At 30.9% G+C, this 18,478-nt stretch overlaps 1 protein-coding gene across 1 annotated transcript in view; it reads left to right on the forward strand.

Moving 5' to 3' along the window:
* Positions 1-18,478, forward strand: part of LOC111636318 (low-density lipoprotein receptor-related protein 4-like) — a 238,893-nt gene that overhangs the window by 96,941 nt on the left and 123,474 nt on the right. The window contains exons 2-3 of the mRNA XM_023381538.1: positions 2,273-2,422; positions 13,797-13,913. Of these exons, the coding sequence (XP_023237306.1) occupies positions 2,273-2,422; positions 13,797-13,913 (267 nt within the window). The remainder of the gene's footprint in view (positions 1-2,272; positions 2,423-13,796; positions 13,914-18,478) is intronic.

Consider the following 18,478-nt stretch of genomic DNA (forward strand, 5'->3'; position numbering starts at 1 on the left):
ATATGACTCAATTACCATATCTCTTATATATATACGAGTGTATATATATATATACTCGTATATTTATTTATATATTGATAGGTACTGTACGACATCTAAGCAGTTTAATCGACCTATAATTTGAATATTTTAATTCTGAATATTTTCAATGAATTTTATGTAAGTTTTGACGAAAAACAGAATTATAAATGAGATTAACCGTTTGGTAAGCTTTAATTCAGGACGAGAATTGGATAATTTTATTGAAATTTTAAGAATGATTACTCTTAACATTTATTTAAAAATGTGTCTTATTTATATAAAATTTACATTTACACCTTAATTTTGGAATATATTTTAAATTCTGTTACTATGTCACATGTAATTAAAGTGAATGAAATCTGTCAGATTATCTCTGAAACAAGTACCAAAGATGGGTAAATTATGGCCTGTGAACTATACTTTATCCGTCTTTGAAATAATTTTGATCTGTTTCACGGCATTTAACTGTAATGAACAATTTGTTCAGTTTCACAAAGTAATTGTATATTGTACAAAAGGATTAACGATTTCCTTTGTAGCCCGCAGTATAAAATTCCCTCTTGTCATAACTTTTTATAGTTTAAAATGTTAAAAGCATTTTTATTTGATACTTTGGCAGCAGCTGCTGCAACAAAAAGACATAAAGAAATGTATAAAACAATGCAATAACAAAAGAAATGTTCCCCTCAGTTGTCGAAATGAATGAACTTATAATCTGATTTTTATTAATAAAACGAATATTTGAAATTAAATTTATCATCAAATCAAGACATATACCAGAAAGAATAATTATGGTTTTTAAAATTAAAATAAATAATATACTGTATATTATAGAGAGTGATTCGAAAGTCTCCAAGCAAAATAGACTTCCGAATGCTTATGATGATATCAATACATCGATATGAGTTGAGGGAATGCATTTATATATACTGTACCTGTACTATTAATTAAATGGCATTCATACATGTCATATTTTATGACTTAGAGGTGGCTATGTAATAAAGGTGTGTTTTACCCATATATAGGAACTTTTGATTTTGTTTGGTTGGATGGGATATAGCAAAGCAATGTATGAACAATCTGCTAAAGAGAATTTCTATAAGGAAATTGACCGCTATTTAGGCGTTAGACACGTAAAGAAAACCAGGAAACCTCCATGTGGCCAGCCTGTTGACCAGGCACAAATTTGCGACCAATCAAATGCAGGTAAAACCAGCATTCAGTGGTTTTACCTGCTGGTAGAAATACAGACATTTGAATCACTCTTATTTAATTATAGGATGGACGTTTTGAAGTTCTGCAAATTTTCTATTTAATTTTACAGCACATTACTTGTGTGTAATGATTTAAAATAGTATAATAATTCACAATTAGTTTTATTATTCCTTCACTTCCTTGCTATCTGAACGATTAAATTAGTCTATACATAATTTTGGTAATGTTTTTAAAATACTCTGTAATTACAAATTTTTCTTTAAAAAGGCGAATGCATGTATCGAAGAAATATAAAAGAAATTCAATTTTATATCTAGCAAATAGACAAAACGTAAAACAGTAGGTACTGTACATTACCTGGTAAAACGGCTTTAATATGGCAGGATAAGAAAGCCAGTGGCCTAGTCCGTTTCATTTGAAACAGACTATGGTGCCTCTATCAGGCAACGCATCCACCATTTTCATTATTCGAATTAATTAATATATTTTGATATTAAAGTATTGTTTGACTCTTACATGTATTATATTGTTTTGATGTTTATACGGGCGAACTACTTGCTTTGTTGGGGTAGTCATCATTTGCTATATAACATCACTTTGCGGATGTAAATAAATAAATATATTTTGTTATCATTGAAAATTAGTGTCAAGAATATGAAAGATAGATATTCTTGCAAACATTTGGATATATAATTTCTTGTTTAATACTCCAATAAAAGTATTTTTCATTGAAAAAGTTGGTTACACAAAACTTTAAATTTAATCAAAACATTAAATAATATAGTAATTTCTCATTATAATCACTCTTTTGTATATAGTGCTTTTTTCCATCTTCCAAATATAAAAATGTTTTAGCCAATTTTTAAAATACAGTATTAGCTGCGATTGAAATTCTACTGATAAACAAATATTACCAATCATTGATCTTGAAACTACCATTGTATGAAATACAACCCACAAAAAAANATTTTATAAATAAAGCTTTCTAGAAATATAAAAACGTATATTTTTAATCATACTACTTTTATCTTTGTAGATGATGTAAAAGCCACGACTGTATGTAGCTGCAGTAAAAATCACATTGCCTGCAATCCAGGCCCTCTTGGCAACTGTACGTGCATCCCTTCTAGATGGAGATGTGATTCTGACGACGATTGCGGAGACGGAAGTGATGAAACAGGATGTGGTGAGTTATGACATTTCTCAAGTAGAATAACCAATAGTTTCCCTTAAAAAAGAAAAGAAAAGAAAAAAGAAAAATGTGTCTGCCGAAGAAATTAAATACAGTTTTCGTGTCTAATGGAAAAATAATTTTTATGTTCGGTTCTATTCTCATCTTACCGAATCCATAGAACATTTTTATAAATGTCTCTCGACAAAGATGATCTTCTTGCCATAAGATCATTTATTTTAACTCATATAGCGAGCTTATAATCAATCATAAAAAAGCATATTATAACCGATATGTTATAATACACAGCTTTATGATTGATTATAAGCTTCATCTTAAGTATAAAAATAAACGATCTGTAGAGAGACAACTTTTTATTAAATAAAAAATAAAAATATTTTGTAATCTATATATACTCGTATATTTATTTATATATTGATAGGTACTGTACGACATCTAAGCAGTTTAATCGACCTATAATTTGAATATTTTAATTCTGAATATTTTCAATGAATTTTATGTAAGTTTTGACGAAAAACAGAATTATAAATGAGATTAACCGTTTGGTAAGCTTTAATTCAGGACGAGAATTGGATAATTTTATTGAAATTTTAAGAATGATTACTCTTAACATTTATTTAAAAATGTGTCTTATTTATATAAAATTTACATTTACACCTTAATTTTGGAATATATTTTAAATTCTGTTACTATGTCACATGTAATNTGTTACGGACGAAGGAGGTTGTCTGTCAGATATGAATGATAAATGACTTTGGAGGAAATTGGTTGAAGTGCAGTTGTCAATAATTGGACTGATATTTTCACCTGACTTTTTTATATCTCTGATTATTTTAATTTGTTTGACTAATTATGGTAAAAATACTTTGACAGTTCTCGTTAAAATATTTTTATTCTATTCATTTTACATAGCAAGTGACCAATCTTTATTTTAATTCGTTAAAGATAATAAATTTATTAATGAATTGCTTTGTATAATTAATTAATTACAACGTCTGTTAACTGTTGAACAGTAAATTTTAAATAAAAATAACAAAAAAAAATACAGAAAATTATTATAAATTTTTTTTTCATTTTTACACAAGTTTTACAAAATTGAGAAATTTTAAATTATCAATTACATTTATCCAATTTTAATTGTATTATTTATTTAATAAAATGAAATGTTTACTGTAATCTCGCTTTTAAGATTAATTTTCATAAGTTTATAATAATTTTATTATAAACATTTTATTCTAGAGAATGTTTTATGGTATATGTGTTATCAGTTTACACCCAACACAAAATTTTTATTTTGTGTTGGTGTAAACTGAAGATGGCCATAATAGCTTGAAAATGTTATCTAGTACAGAATAATTTTGGTTTTGTGAACTTTAATAATTATTTTAAATTATAATTTAATTGCGTTTCTTGATTTTATTTTATATATCTTCTTTTTTCTTTTCGACTCATGGGAAAAACTAACGTTAAAACGAATGGCTTATCAAAACAGCTAAATGAGAAGGGCTTATCACATCAAGACGAGATGGAATTAGACTCAATTATTCAAATATAACTTTTATTAATATGGGAATGCATTTCGAGTGCACAGACCCCTCACCAGCCCATTTAAATAGTAAATACATAGCAGAAAACACAATAAACATCTAAAATAATGTAGCAAAACAAAGTTTACAGACTGATATAAATAACTCAGTGCACTGTGATACAACTACATAAAATGCTAAATTAATTTAGTATTTTGCGTAATTGTTAAAATTAAGTCATAAATGTAAATAATAATTTATTATTGATAGAACCAATTTTATGTTTTATGAAGACGACAGCTTAATTTGTCTGTTCAAGACTAACTACAACCATTGATTACTTTTTATTATTGTATTGTACAATTTTCATTAGTTTTAATTTAGTATTAATAATTTAAATTACTATGTTGATGGACAGCGTGTTACTTCTATAAAATTTTTCTTTTTATAATCACACATTAAGATTTCTTAATGTGTGATTACTGTTCTAAACCTTTCCTTTTACTAGTTTTCGCTCAATTTCTTTTGCGAGAAATACTGTATAGTATATCGTTCTGAATAATTCCCAAAATGTCCAAATTCTACAGGTTGTCTCAGTCTGTAACCATAGGAATTAGGTTGATCCTTGTTTATTTTTTTGCAGGTAAAGCATGACGCCGAATAATGTGGAACAAATTCAGATTATTTTGGTGTGAGGACCCATAAAGATTCTGTGGATTTTTACACTTTCCCAAATACTGCTTTCTGCATGCAGCCTGTTAAACTCCTCAACAATTTCACACTGACTGCGAGTTCCCACCATCAAAATAACTTTAAATTGTTCCCCTTACGCAGCGACCTGCTTTACCTGTAAAAGAATAAACAAAGATTAACATAACTCCTATAATTTCATTTTACGGGACATCCTGTATAATGTATTAGATAGTCAGATGGCCAAACGATTAAGATTTCTGAGGAACCAGAAATGAATCCAATCAAAACCTCAGGAATTTTTCGGAGGGCGTGGACCGTTCTCCACTATTCGGCTGCCTCTAATCTAGGCTCGGTCGAACCCACGATGGGCTTGGTTAAAAGACTCTCCAGAGTGGAAAGAGCAAAAATATCCCTGCATAATTTTCTGTATACTTTTCTAAAATATGAATATGAATGGAATAAAAGCAGTTCTATTCGATTTGCAATTTTTTTGGTTGTTTTATTATTAAATATAAATTATTTTCAAAAATAATCTCTCAAAGATATATAAAACTACTTTATTTTTTGAACAAAAATCTTCATAAATAATTAAAAATTAAATATATTCCATACATCATCTGGAAATTATTAATGATCATTTATAACGAGAAAGTCAGGACAGACTTGTTTTGTGTACTTACAGATATTTCGGTTTTTCATCAAACTACAAGTTTTCAAAAGTTATTTTAATAATTCAATAAAATTAAATTAATATAAAATATTCTGCCTGTATTGTATAAGAGAATTTTCCATAAGCAAAATTAAATAACTTTATTTTTTAACTTCTGTGGATGAAAATATAAAGAAACGTAACTTGTTTTCAAAGAAATTCGATTATCATTCAAATTATATTAGTGCCAAAACACAAAAAATACTTTATATTAAAAATTATTTTTATTTGGAAGAAAATGTTGAAGTAGAGACAGCTATTAATTAAAAAGAGATTTGTTTATGCTGTTTTTCTAGTACATGTTTTTATAATTAGGGCAGTCGAGAGGAGAAAGCCCCCTCTTGACTGCTCGGAGAAAATTTCGGGGATTTCTTTCTAAATTTTTTCCGGGACCCTTAATAGTTTCTACCCTATGAATTAATGTTATTTTTAGTAACAAAAATAAAATTTTTAAGACTGCTTTTTATTAATAAAGAAATATTCTACTTATTTCATTTGTCCAAAAAAGTGATAAAAGAGATCCGATCTGCTTCGGGCCCTATACCAACTGCTTGATGGCCTACTTATAACGGAATCGAGTCAGAGATTATTAGAAATGAAGAATATAAGGATTTATTGTGTTGTTTATAGACGAAAATTGAAAAACGCCTAATTCTATAATTAATTCTAAATTTAATCTCTTGGTTCTAAATTTCCCTAATGTACTTGTAAAATTCATTTTTTGTAAAACATGTTCGATTGCTCAAGATCAGTATATTTTAAGATAATAGTAATTAAATTGAAAGTATCAATTAAGAGAACTCTAAGATCTGACATTCCATTAAATATTTTATCTTTTATTATTTTTTTCTTACAGTATAACGCAATTTTGTATAACAAGTAGATTATTAATAACTTTTGGTTTAAACATAATTAAAACTAAATTCAAAGTTAGCTTTTCGAATTTAATTTGTTAATTCTTCTTCTTCATAGTATATAGTAATGATTTACGAGAGTTTTAATATAGATTTAGATTTTTTAAAATTCTTTTCGCTCTGTACGCACTAAAAGAACCTTTTTAATAGTGGGTTAGACAACACTTTCAGTGGGGCTGTTGTTAGTGGTCGAGTGGATAAAACTAGCTAATAAGTGGTAATTGGTGGCGGATTTGGCCTCACCAGCTGACTGGCTATGTGGATTTTCTTCATGTGTGTAACACTTATATAGGGGTCAGTTTTCCGGCGAGCACCTCTGGAAATTCGTTGCAGATCGCTCGTGTTGTGTCCCGTCAATCCAATTCAGTCCCAGTTGATGCGGTGAGGGAGGAGGTCCGACATATTCGGTATATATTCGCCCATGAAAATTTCCGAAGGATGCTCGCGAGGGATGTAAAAAAATGTTGTTACTAATGTAGAGTACTTGTATCTATCTCTATGGGTGTGTTCCCGTACGTGCATATACTTTATACACTGTGTATAAAGGAAGATAATACATGTAAGTATGTATTATCTTTCTTTATCCAGATCACTATGAGGTAAAGATTGATGATGGAAGTTTTCAGAAATGTTCAAATTCTGAAATTTCTGGTGGAAGTGTCATGAGCGTTCAATTAAAATATGTCGAAGTGTTTAATATAAAATATTCTGCCTGTATTGTATAACCTCGCTGTACTGTAAAATATTCTGCCTGTACTGTTTACCTCGCTTTGTTATTTTTTTAATTGTTTTCACATTAATACTATAACTTCGTATGTTTCTATTTAGGGAAAGGTAGGGAAAAGCGGAGTACTTAATCTTTAAACTAATAAAATAAAGTTTATAAACTTACCTAAATAATTTATTTTTCACAGAATCATAATTTATTAATTATGTTAAGAATAACAAGCTTGTGTGAATATTTGAAAATATTGTATTCAAAACCTGAAAATTTGACAGGATTTTATGTAATGGATACGAATCACTCCACTTCGCTTCATATATGGGGCAAAGCGGAATGATTCGTATGGAATGATTGCCCCATCTATACAGTACCCCAGTTTACTCCATGCATAGGGCGAAGTGTACGAAACTTACCTAAATAATGAAAATTTAATTTTTAAAAAATATAAGTATCAACAGACGCCTGTGTAGATTTCTTTACTCCATTTTTGTTCCTCACCTTTCTTATATTTTCGAACCGTCTGGAAAGATGAAATAAAAGAGGTCTCATTACAAACACGAATTATGTCTCAACTGTTAACATCCAGGTTATATTTTCTGTTGAATACTCAAATGCTTTATAATTATAAAGCATTTGAGTATTCAACAGAATCGAATATGAGTATTTAATATAATCGAATGATATTAAAATAAAGTTATGACTATATTTGAATAAATTCGGAATTTAGAGTAGAAAGCGTCGAATTTAATACACTTATCTTCACGAAAACAAACTGAACCAAAATATTTCCCGCTACACAACATCATGCAAACGACTCGCGGGAAATGCCATCTCTCGCCGGCAACGTGTCTTTCGGGACGCTTGAACATTGTTCCAGTAGCCACCATACAGAGCAGAATATGTTGGTCTGCCCCTAGTTTTATTTATTGATAAACAGTAGCATGGAGGAACCCGGAAGACCGAGTCTCTTTCCATTTGTAAATAAATTAAAGAAAAAACTAAGTACAGAAAAATTTGAATATGACAAACACACTTATATATACACGTACTATACATATAGTATTCAGAATTTATTCTTCATCCATATCGCTAGTGGCTACATCCACATTAATACAGGGGTGTGGTGTATGTTTGTACGTTTCGATCCCCCTAACATCGGTTCTACTTACGCTACTGCTCCGCAGTTTTCCTATCTTAATATGCTTCAACAATCATTGAAACACCGAAATTGTATAGCCTAGTTTTATTATATAAATTCAATAATCGTGTTGAAACATCACATTCATGTTTCGTAGTTGAAACGATATAGCTTATATAAATTAAATTGTACAGGCATACCTCGACTTACGTCGGTTTCGAGTTACGTCGTTCCCGATTATACGTCGCTTGTTAAAAAAGTATATGGAAAAATAAAAACTCGACTTACGTCGGTTTCGAGTTACGTCGTTCCCGATTATACGTCGCTTGTTAAAAAAGTATATGGAAAAATAAAAATCAAGTTTAAGTCATTTTATTCGACTTTACCACAATACGCCACAAATATTGAAGTCGTAATATCACTAGATAAACGTTTAAAGCACATAAAATCATATTAAAATATATACAAGTATGTACTGTATTTACAGTACACGCATTCGTAAATTTAGATTACTTTTTCTGTACTATATTAAAAACTAAAATTTATTTGTTTGTAAGCTTAAAATAGATTTTTATTAACCATATATTATTTAAAATGCTTTCCTAGTGATAAGTAGATTCGGAGACAGGTAAATTCGACTTACGTCATTTTCCTGGAACCAATTACCGACGTAAGGCGAGGTATACCTGTATTTGTTTTGAAATGTTTACTTTTCATGAAAATGATAGATTTTTTTTTTTACCAATAATTAAGTTGAATTATAGCAGAAAATCATCTTTTTGTTTCTCCTCACTAGGAGGGCCTGTTTTCAGACCCATCGTGCGTTCGGCCTGTTCACAAAGGGGGCAGACAGGTGATGAAGAATGGAGTCTGCCATTTGTGAGAAATACACCACTATGACGATTCAAAAATCGAACTGGCTGTAATAATGATAAAATTAGTATTTTAGTATTATATATTAATGAAAAACGGAAATTTATATTGATAAAAAAAAGTATAACTGTAATTATTTATTGTGAGGTTAATTAAGTATCATTGACGGTGTTTCAAAAAATGTACTATTTTTTTACCATCGCAGCTTCTCTTTACTAATCTGCCGTTAAGGTGCATTGGAAGCACGTGACCCAGATCAGCGTTTACAGCATCCCAGGAGATATTCTTTAAATTTATCTTTCCTTACAGAATTTTTTATAGTTCCTATAAATTATCCGTATTCACGTAAAATACACATATCCAAGTATATCCATGAAATTATTAAATCGATTAAGTTTATGTCGCTCTATTTTTTTTTGCATTTTGGCGATTTTTTATATACAATGACTTTTAGACTGTAATTTGGTCTTGGTACTTTAATCTTTTAGACTGTAATTTGGTATGAAAACACAGACCGTATGAGCTTGTTAGATCGTTTTTTTAATGAGAGGATGGAAGAAGTCATGTGATCGTGCATTCTTTTGCATGCAAAATTATCCAGCTTATATTGATTTTGAGTAATTCAAGCAGTTGTAGCAGCAGAAAATACGACATTAAAAAAATAATCAAAATGCTTCTAATAATTTCTCGTAAATTAAAAATACGCGCAATGGTGCTTATATATCTTTCAAGATTGGTTATTTTAAAACAAAATATGAAAAAATGACAGAATTTCATTTGTAAATACTGTTTTCGTTTGGAATTTAACGGATATACTTTCAGACTGACAAATTTGAAATGCAGTTCTTATTTTTATTACTCTAAAAATTGTTTTCTTTTCTATATTTATTTTCAAATATCTCAAGAACAGTAATAACAATAAATTTTCATGTTTATGATGTTTCAATATGTAATTATTAATGTGAAACTACGAGTGAACATTTTTGTATTTATGGGAATTTAAATTGATTTATTATCGAAATTTATAAAATTTCTTCTGAACGAAAACTTAAATTAAGATATATATTTTTCATTTTTGATTTTATCCTATACTAATAAGGCCTTTTTTAATCATAATCATCATGGATTCGACTATGCCCCACATTGGGGGCGAGCGAGTGGTGAGAGACGGGGCACGACATATTCAGAACATGCCCCCGAAAACTTTTCTGGAGTTATTCTACCGCCAGGATTCATTCTGGATCCCTAGTGCGGTGGGTCATGTTCAATATTTATTAATTTTGAAGATAAAACTATAAGGACGCATAAATTAGTTTCGAAGTAATTTTTTCTTGTTTGTAGTGAAGATTGAATGTACTTTATTTTCCATTAAATCTGACGGACATGTTATTTCTTATATAGAAATTAATTATTTGAAACCATTATTTTTTATAATTACTCAGTATCGATTCGAAAGCAATGCTTATTATCCAAAAATTCAATGTTTATTTTCATCAGCCAGGAAACTCCTTTTCAGTTCAATTTTCTTCGGGACTTGGAAAAATAATCAATACCTATTCTCTGATGAATTTGGTGCATGCGTATTAATCATTTTCATAAAATTTGCATACATTTACTTCTTTCAGTTATTAATATTACATAGGCCTAATAAAGTAATCTACATTATTAAAAAAATTAAAATATCTCTTTTTAAAAGCTCATAAATAAATAAATTTGTCATCATCAGAAATTTATATAGGCCTATATGTGAGCTCGCGGATTTTTACGGGCGTTTTAAAATTCTAAATTTTGTGTTAATTGTCTTCGGAAAAAATCCGATTTGTACTAGATCGGATTTCACCGATTGTATAACGACTAGCTGAGGAAGTTTACAGTTAGGTGTGAAGAATGCACCGTCATCGTCAACAAAAGTCAATCACATGACAGTTTTCCTACGCTAATGATATAAAAGCTCGAATCTCCGGAAGCTCAGGGCGATGCCCCACCAGTGGGCGAGTGGTCTCCGTTGCCGCTTATCGTAGTGGTGACCAGACCCTAAAAACTGGGAGGTTCGTCGTGGGTTCGCGCCACGGTCGGACAGGCTGGCTGCTTGGAGTTTTCCGGGTTTTCTCCTTGCCTATAACGACTGAATAGGAGGCCAGTTCCCCATAAAAGTCCTCCCGGAAGGCATTTATTTCCCGCGCGTACGTATGGCTGTTCGATACAGCCGGCTAATCGGTCGCCTAGCGATCATACACATACACAAGTCTACTCGGAGAAAGAGCCTACATTGAGCTAAAATCTCCATATAAACACCATCGAAGAAGAAGAAAGAAAGAAGAAGCTCAGGGCGATTCGTCATAGGAAGTTATACTTTGTGATAGTGCTCACCTTGACTCCCGAACCTCAATACAGCGGACTCGATCCAGCTACAGAGAGATGACATCGGCAAGAAGACACGGAAGACACCACACCCTTCCATACAGACGACGTTCGCCAAACTCTCCCTTCCACCGAGAGGTATTTAGGGGTTAGAATTTGTAAAAGCGCTCTCTCTCGAACTAGAAATTAGGTCAGCGACATAGTTACGAACTTCGTCGCCAATTGCTGTAAATATTTTAATATAACCGCATTTAATCTTAGTAGTAAGTTCACCTCTTGTAGAGTTAGATTTAGTTATTCAATAAATGCTTTGTTATTTTGTTAACCTGTCTCCTGTCACTTAAGGACGCCTGCCGACTTACCGACGCACCCCCCACTCGATTTGCCCTCCTAGCCATCCAATAGACTCCGAGATCGTGTTTTATCAACCTGTTGCCGATTAAGTGGTCAGTAGGAGATTAACCCCTGACCCACGGCTTATCTCACACATATCTAGAAATTAAATGTTAAAATTAAATTTTATGAATGATTTTTTTACTGAAATTTTTATATTCGGAATGAAAATTTTGCATGAAATATGTTCAGTTTCACAAATAAATTTAGTATTTTTGAAGTTATAACATGCGGTGATTCATAGACAAGCGCCCATCAGTGAGCCACTGAACACTGGTCATGGGTTCGTGTCTTACCGTCTCACCAACAAGCTAACCATGCTTTCCAAGCTTTATTTATATATTTAACACGTAAATAAATGTATACAAAGTCTTCCCGGGAAGCATTGTTCTGTCTGCAGATTTCCCATGTGTTGCGTGGTCTCATACCATTAATCCAAACCAATTCATGGTCAATCTTCTAAAATTGATTATTTTTGTTTAAATTATTCAAAAATCTCAAATAATTACATAAATGGAATTCATTCTTAAAATAAATTTTAATTTCCTTAATTGTAAGAATATATAGTAATTACAGTAATTGAGAAAAGGAAATTTCATTTTCTCAATTACTTGGGATTTTAAATCACTTAAACACACAATTAAGCTTTTGAGATTGATACTGTATCTGTGCTTAAAGCAGACAAGTAAGGAGATACAAAGCACAACATTTAATTAATAATTAATTCATACAATTATTTATTATTTAATTATATTATTTTTAGTTCTTCATCCGATTTATATAAGTATTAAAATCAAATATTTGTCAACTTATCTCTGCGGAGGAGCCGGGATCAAATTCGGGTGAGCAACCCCAAGAATTTTTCGGGAGTGGTTCGTCCCTTATTCGGATACGGTCCCATTCTTCCCGTTGTGGGCCTGGACGAACTCACGATTGGCCTGAAAAAAGACCCTGTTAGTGCTTACATGGCAGAAAGAGTCATATATTGGTTGTTTGTATACGGAAATGCGACAAGGGTACATTCTGTGGAGGGGTTATGTTTTCCGGAAGGATTTTCTACGGGAAACTGATCCTTATTTGAGAAAACCCAGTTAACTTCACGTGGCCTACCCGTTGGAGAGGCTAGGAACCCGCGAGTGTTCAGTGTTTTTATCCGCTCGGCCACTGGTGAGCTATGTATATATCGTTTTATTTTTATTTTCAGGTGTTCAACAAACTGCATAAAATTGTATTGACAGTAGGATAAATTATAAAAGTAATCCTGCAAAGATAGCGTTAGTTTTTGAGAAGTTATTTAAGGATAATGTGAATGTATATATGGCTTAATTTTTATTTCTATTGAAAACAACCGTCTTTGTCGTTAGATAGTATATCTGTTCGAAAGTTTCACAATTGTAGAAGATAAACACAACAGTAGAATAGTCGGAATTTAGTCCATCAGAAGATCAGAAAAGATTAAGGAATGAAGATAGTTAAACTGGTTTTATGCTTAAAATTCTGTAGTAGGCTGATTATGTGTTGGAAATAGATACAATTTTGCAATCTTAAAAGATTGAAAAAACTGTTCAAAATTTTAAAATAATTCTTTTTAAGGAATTTTTATCAAAAATTCTGTGAGGATGTACTCTCAAGAGAATAAATAAAGATGGATTTTGTTCTCTTTGACAGTATTTGTAAGATTCCGTTTGTCAAAAAATTTTTCCGGATTTTTTTAATCGTTATTTTCTGAATTTAAAAAATTCAGAAAGTTAAAAAAATTATTGAATCTTCTGAAACAATTATTTTAAAAGTAAAAAATTGATTTATAAAATTATTAAAGAAGAATGAGAGGAATTTATTTTTTATTTTATTTTTTACCAGACGAAAAGCCATTTCCTCTTTTACAGTAAGCGACAGCAGTTGCAGTTTTCTGAAAACATTAATTCAGTTTATATTTCTCCAGTAAAAAAAAATTATTAAATTTACAACAAATATAATTCTTTTTTAAAAGCTTTAGAATCTGGAGAATTTACGAAAATAATTTTAATTTCATTTCAGATATTCCTGTTTGTTCCAAAGATCAATTTATTTGTGCTACTGGACGATGCATTTTGAAGTCTTGGTGGTGTGATGGAGATAATGATTGTGGAGACAATTCCGACGAGATGGATTGTGGTTAGTTAATGTTTCATTTCTCCAATTAATTATAATTAATTACTTGTAAATGTTCTGCGTTATAAAAATCCATTAGTAATAATGCTAAATGGAAAGTAAGTGTTTTTTTTTCCTTTCGAATTAACGGAACATTACTTTCTAAATAGATATTTATCTGTAATAAAAAGAGTAAAAAGGTCATTTACATTATAAATGCTATCTAAGTTAATATTTCGTACTGTTAATTTTGATGATATGAATCCACTTCAATTAGTAATGTTTATATTTCGGTAAGTTAGAAAAGATTAAGTTAATCCGTATTATTTCTCTAACCTGCGTTACTTTTAACTTGAGACCTTAATCCTACTGAAAGTTTAAGAGTTTGTAAAAAAGTAATCAAAGTAGAAGTTTGTAGAAAATCCGATTAATTTTTAAATATCGTTTAATATTTATTGATTAATCGATTAATTGGCACATGACATCGGTTCGTTTAAGCTACGTGGCTGATCATAATTACGTTCATTACGGATAGGCCTGACCCGTCATGGGGTCGTCCAGCGCGGATGAAGCACAGGCTTTCTTCTCAAGATAAATTATGAGGTCTGGAGTGGGTTCGAACCGGGTTCCCTCTATGGTGGACGGCTAACAACGCTATCACGGGAATCTATCCAACAAATAGATCTGTGTATCTATGAAAAAGTTTAACAGAAAAATAGTTTGAAATTTGATCAGAGAACCTACCAAACAGAAGCGGAATTTGGCTCCACCAAATAATTATACATTTTTACTTGTATCATTATTTGGTGGAGGGGAAGGACATTTTATTAATATATAATATATTATAGCTTAGGGCCACAAGTTTAAGTTCAGTCGTACCACTAGTGACAGTGGATAAAGCCACCTGATATTATATTAGTTGGTCGCGGGTTCCGTGCATACGAACGGGCTGGTCAGGTGGAATTTCCCGGGTTTTCATTCCGTGTCTAACACCTAACTAGGGGTTTCGCAAAGAAAGTCTTCCTGGGAGGCAACCCTTTACCATGTGTGATGTTACCTTAACACATCATTACACTTTGATCACATAAAATTTAAAATAATGGTTATTTCGTTTAAATACAGTATATATATATTGAAGCTAAAAAAGTCTTCATTTTCTGTCGTTCAGAAACACCAGTAACTAGTGACCAGATTTTCACTTACGGAGATGACCTTTAATTTGAGGCTGCACCTTCACAGAAAAAAAGAACCAAGAAAAATGCACACTTTATTCTAAAGTTTTTCCTACTGCACAAATATCAGTTTTGTTCTGGCCAAACCAATAAATCCTAGCGTTAATAAGCTGTTCTAAAAGACATAAATGGAAAATAAGAACAATAAAACAAATCTTATATTTATATAATTATTTATTAATTTCAATTACTGTTCCATTTTAATCGTTAGACGTGCGCAGTACGCATTGTGTGCCTGCACAGTGATATAATTTACTGTACGATAAGTACACTGTGGTAGTAGTTTATAGTTTAAATGATAACGTTTAGGTTGCTGCTGCATAAAAAAATATCTATTATATATATTCAATATAAATGGTAAATCCTACTAACATTTCTTCCATAGCTCTTTTCTGCGGACCGAATAAAATATACTGTAAAACCTTTTTGAACCGGAATCGCACGGTACCGATTATTTTTTCAGGTTTGGCTGGTTTCTATTTTGAACAGGTTTTTTTAACATAGAAAAAAATTGGCAGGTTTCAGTTTCGAAGAATTTTTTCCGTTTAGGCTGGTTTCTTTTTTATTCAGGTTCCGTTTTGGACAGGTTTTACCGTATTTTAGAATAGTCATCGAAACAGGAAGATAATCATTATAAAAATAGTATTCCTATGGTAAATCCTACTAACATTTCTTCCATAGCTCTTTTCTGCGGACCGAATAAAATATACAGTAAAACCTTTTTGAACCAGAATCGCACGGTACCGATTATTTTTTCAGGTTTGGCTGGTTTCTATTTTGAACAGGTTTTTTTAACATAGAAAAAAATTGGCAGGTTTCAGTTTCGAAGAATTTTTTCCGTTTAGGCTGGTTTCTTTTTTATTCAGGTTCCGTTTTGGACAGGTTTTACCGTACTCTGTGTAATTTAGGTAAATGTTTTAATTTTCACATAACCGGAAGAAAGAAATACTTACAAAACCCGGAAATCGAATAATGAATTACTGCAAAAATATGGGATTCCCACTGCACAATTCAAAATTCTATTACACATTTGCTGTTCAGTTATACGCTAGAAAAATGAAGACATTTTGTCGTTTCAATATATTTATGTTTTATGTTTTAATGTAAATACTGTCAGCCAAATTTTCAATTTTAATCAATTAACTTATATTGTGTTTAAGTAATTGTTTATTAAATTATACTAAATACAGGTATATTAAGAGCCGAGATAGATGCGAATTAATTTTTGAAGTTTGTATAGCTTTTTAATTTATTCAGAATAAAGAATAAAGTAGTGTAACTTTTTTAAATTTAATTAAAGTAAATTTTGAATTCTGTTATACAGGTAACCCTGTATAACAGAGCACAACGCAGTTCATAAATTGTAGCAATCCTTGTTTAGTACTTATACAACACGATTTCATTATGAGAGTTTATATGAAATCATCTGTTTATCTTATTCAAGTAACTGTTCTTTCAGTTACAACATAGCTCGACAATGTAGATTGTACACTTCCCCCTACATAGTGAAAGCTTTTCTCTGTAATGATGAGTTTTTTATTTTTCATGGCAATCTTGTTAGAAAATTTAAAAAAAAACTATTTTGTGATAACAATTATGCAATTACACACCGGAAATTCCCTTGGGCATTTTGTGTGTAAGCTATATGCTATTTGTAATTTCCTTTTTTTCAGTTGAGTTATTGAAAATAGCATTTAATCTGTTTGTATAAATAACGATGTTTGTTTGTTTCTTTGTTCGCTACACACTCCCAGGCCGTTCGACCAATTGCTACGAAACGCGACAGTTACGTTTACACACTTTTAACTTAGATAATGTTGTACATCCCACCCAAAAATATCGAATAGATTTCTATAAATCAATTAATTTCTATCTATATTCGATTTGCTGATTTACACGTAGTGCCATCTATTGGCAAAAAATTTAACAAAATAATAAACTAAATATAATTTTTACAAAAAAGAATATAATTTTAAAAAATATATATTATATTCACTTAATTACTGCGACAGTAATTTAGCGCGAAATAGACGAGCTATATCATTACTGAGACAGGTGGCATATAACATTTGCCTGTCTCAGTAATGTTACCTTGTGGAAAGTCTATAGTAAGTATATAAATATTTCATTTTCTACATCTAACAATTCGAGTTCTTTCATTTCTGAACGGTACCTTCTTAATTCTAATAAGTGCTCTCCAGTAGCCGAGTGGATAAAACCACCGAACACTGACTGTTGGTTTCGAGCATGGCCAACGGGCCGGCCATACGGAGTTTTTTCGGGTTTTCTTTCCGTTAGTAACACCTAAATAGATCGTGAGTCCCAAAAAATCTTCCTGGGATGAATCCCCTCGGCAGATAGCTCGGGTGTCGAGTTGTGGTGATCTATTTGGTCACTACAACGCGACCAAACTAATTCTAAGGAGCGATTATTTATTGTGACATCGTCACAATGCCGGACTGCAACTTTTCGTCACAATGTTCTCAATTCTTTACTGGTGTTCTTGCCCCTGTACATAATACTTTTCCTGTTAGCAATCGACTCATGCTGGTCATCTAGCTAACTCCTTTCGGGGGAATTTTTTAAGATATCATGATTTTTTCCTAATTAACATTAGGAAAAATTGTGATATCTTAAAAAATTTAAGATATCACATTATCAATTGGTGTCTACTTGACCAATGTAATTGTGACATTTCTTACCATCCAAGTATCGCGATAAATATGATAATGGTAGACTGAAATAACTAAACTTTTTATATGGTTTTCGTTTTATTAAATTAATGTTCGATATATTACAATATTTGATTTATATAAGTACAAAAGTTCGCTTACGTAAGGGTTTATCACACCGAGTGACTAATCTAACACAATTTAACTTTAAATTTTCTACAGTAGAGGAATAAAGAATTTTAAGTTAAATGTGTTAGATTAGTCACTCGGTGTGATAAACACTTACGTAAGCTAACCTCTGTACTTATATAAAACAAATACTATACTATAATATAATAGAAGGGTTAGAAGTAAGAAATAATCTAATAATCTTAATCTTTGCTGTTGCTATTTTTTGCTCGAGCAATGCCAGACTCATCTGCTAATTAGTTAATAAATGTGGACAAGTTAGTTAAAGTCATAAGTACATAGCAATAAAAGATTGTTATGTACAATTTTTTATTTTGCGAACTTTAATAAGTTTGTTTTTGTTTTGTAATTCATGTTTTGTTAAATGAAATTTTCTGAATTAAATAAAACTGTTTTTTCTTTACTTTTAGATTAAATTTATATTTAAAAAATCGTTTTGGAATGTAAACTCACTTTTTATATGTAATGTGAGTCTCGCATAACACGATACAGAAGC

The sequence above is a fragment of the Centruroides sculpturatus genome, unplaced genomic scaffold (genome assembly GCF_000671375.1).
Source record: "Centruroides sculpturatus isolate CEXI.00-Female unplaced genomic scaffold, Cexi_2.0 scaffold1023, whole genome shotgun sequence".
Taxonomy (NCBI): Eukaryota; Metazoa; Arthropoda; class Arachnida; order Scorpiones; family Buthidae; genus Centruroides; species Centruroides sculpturatus.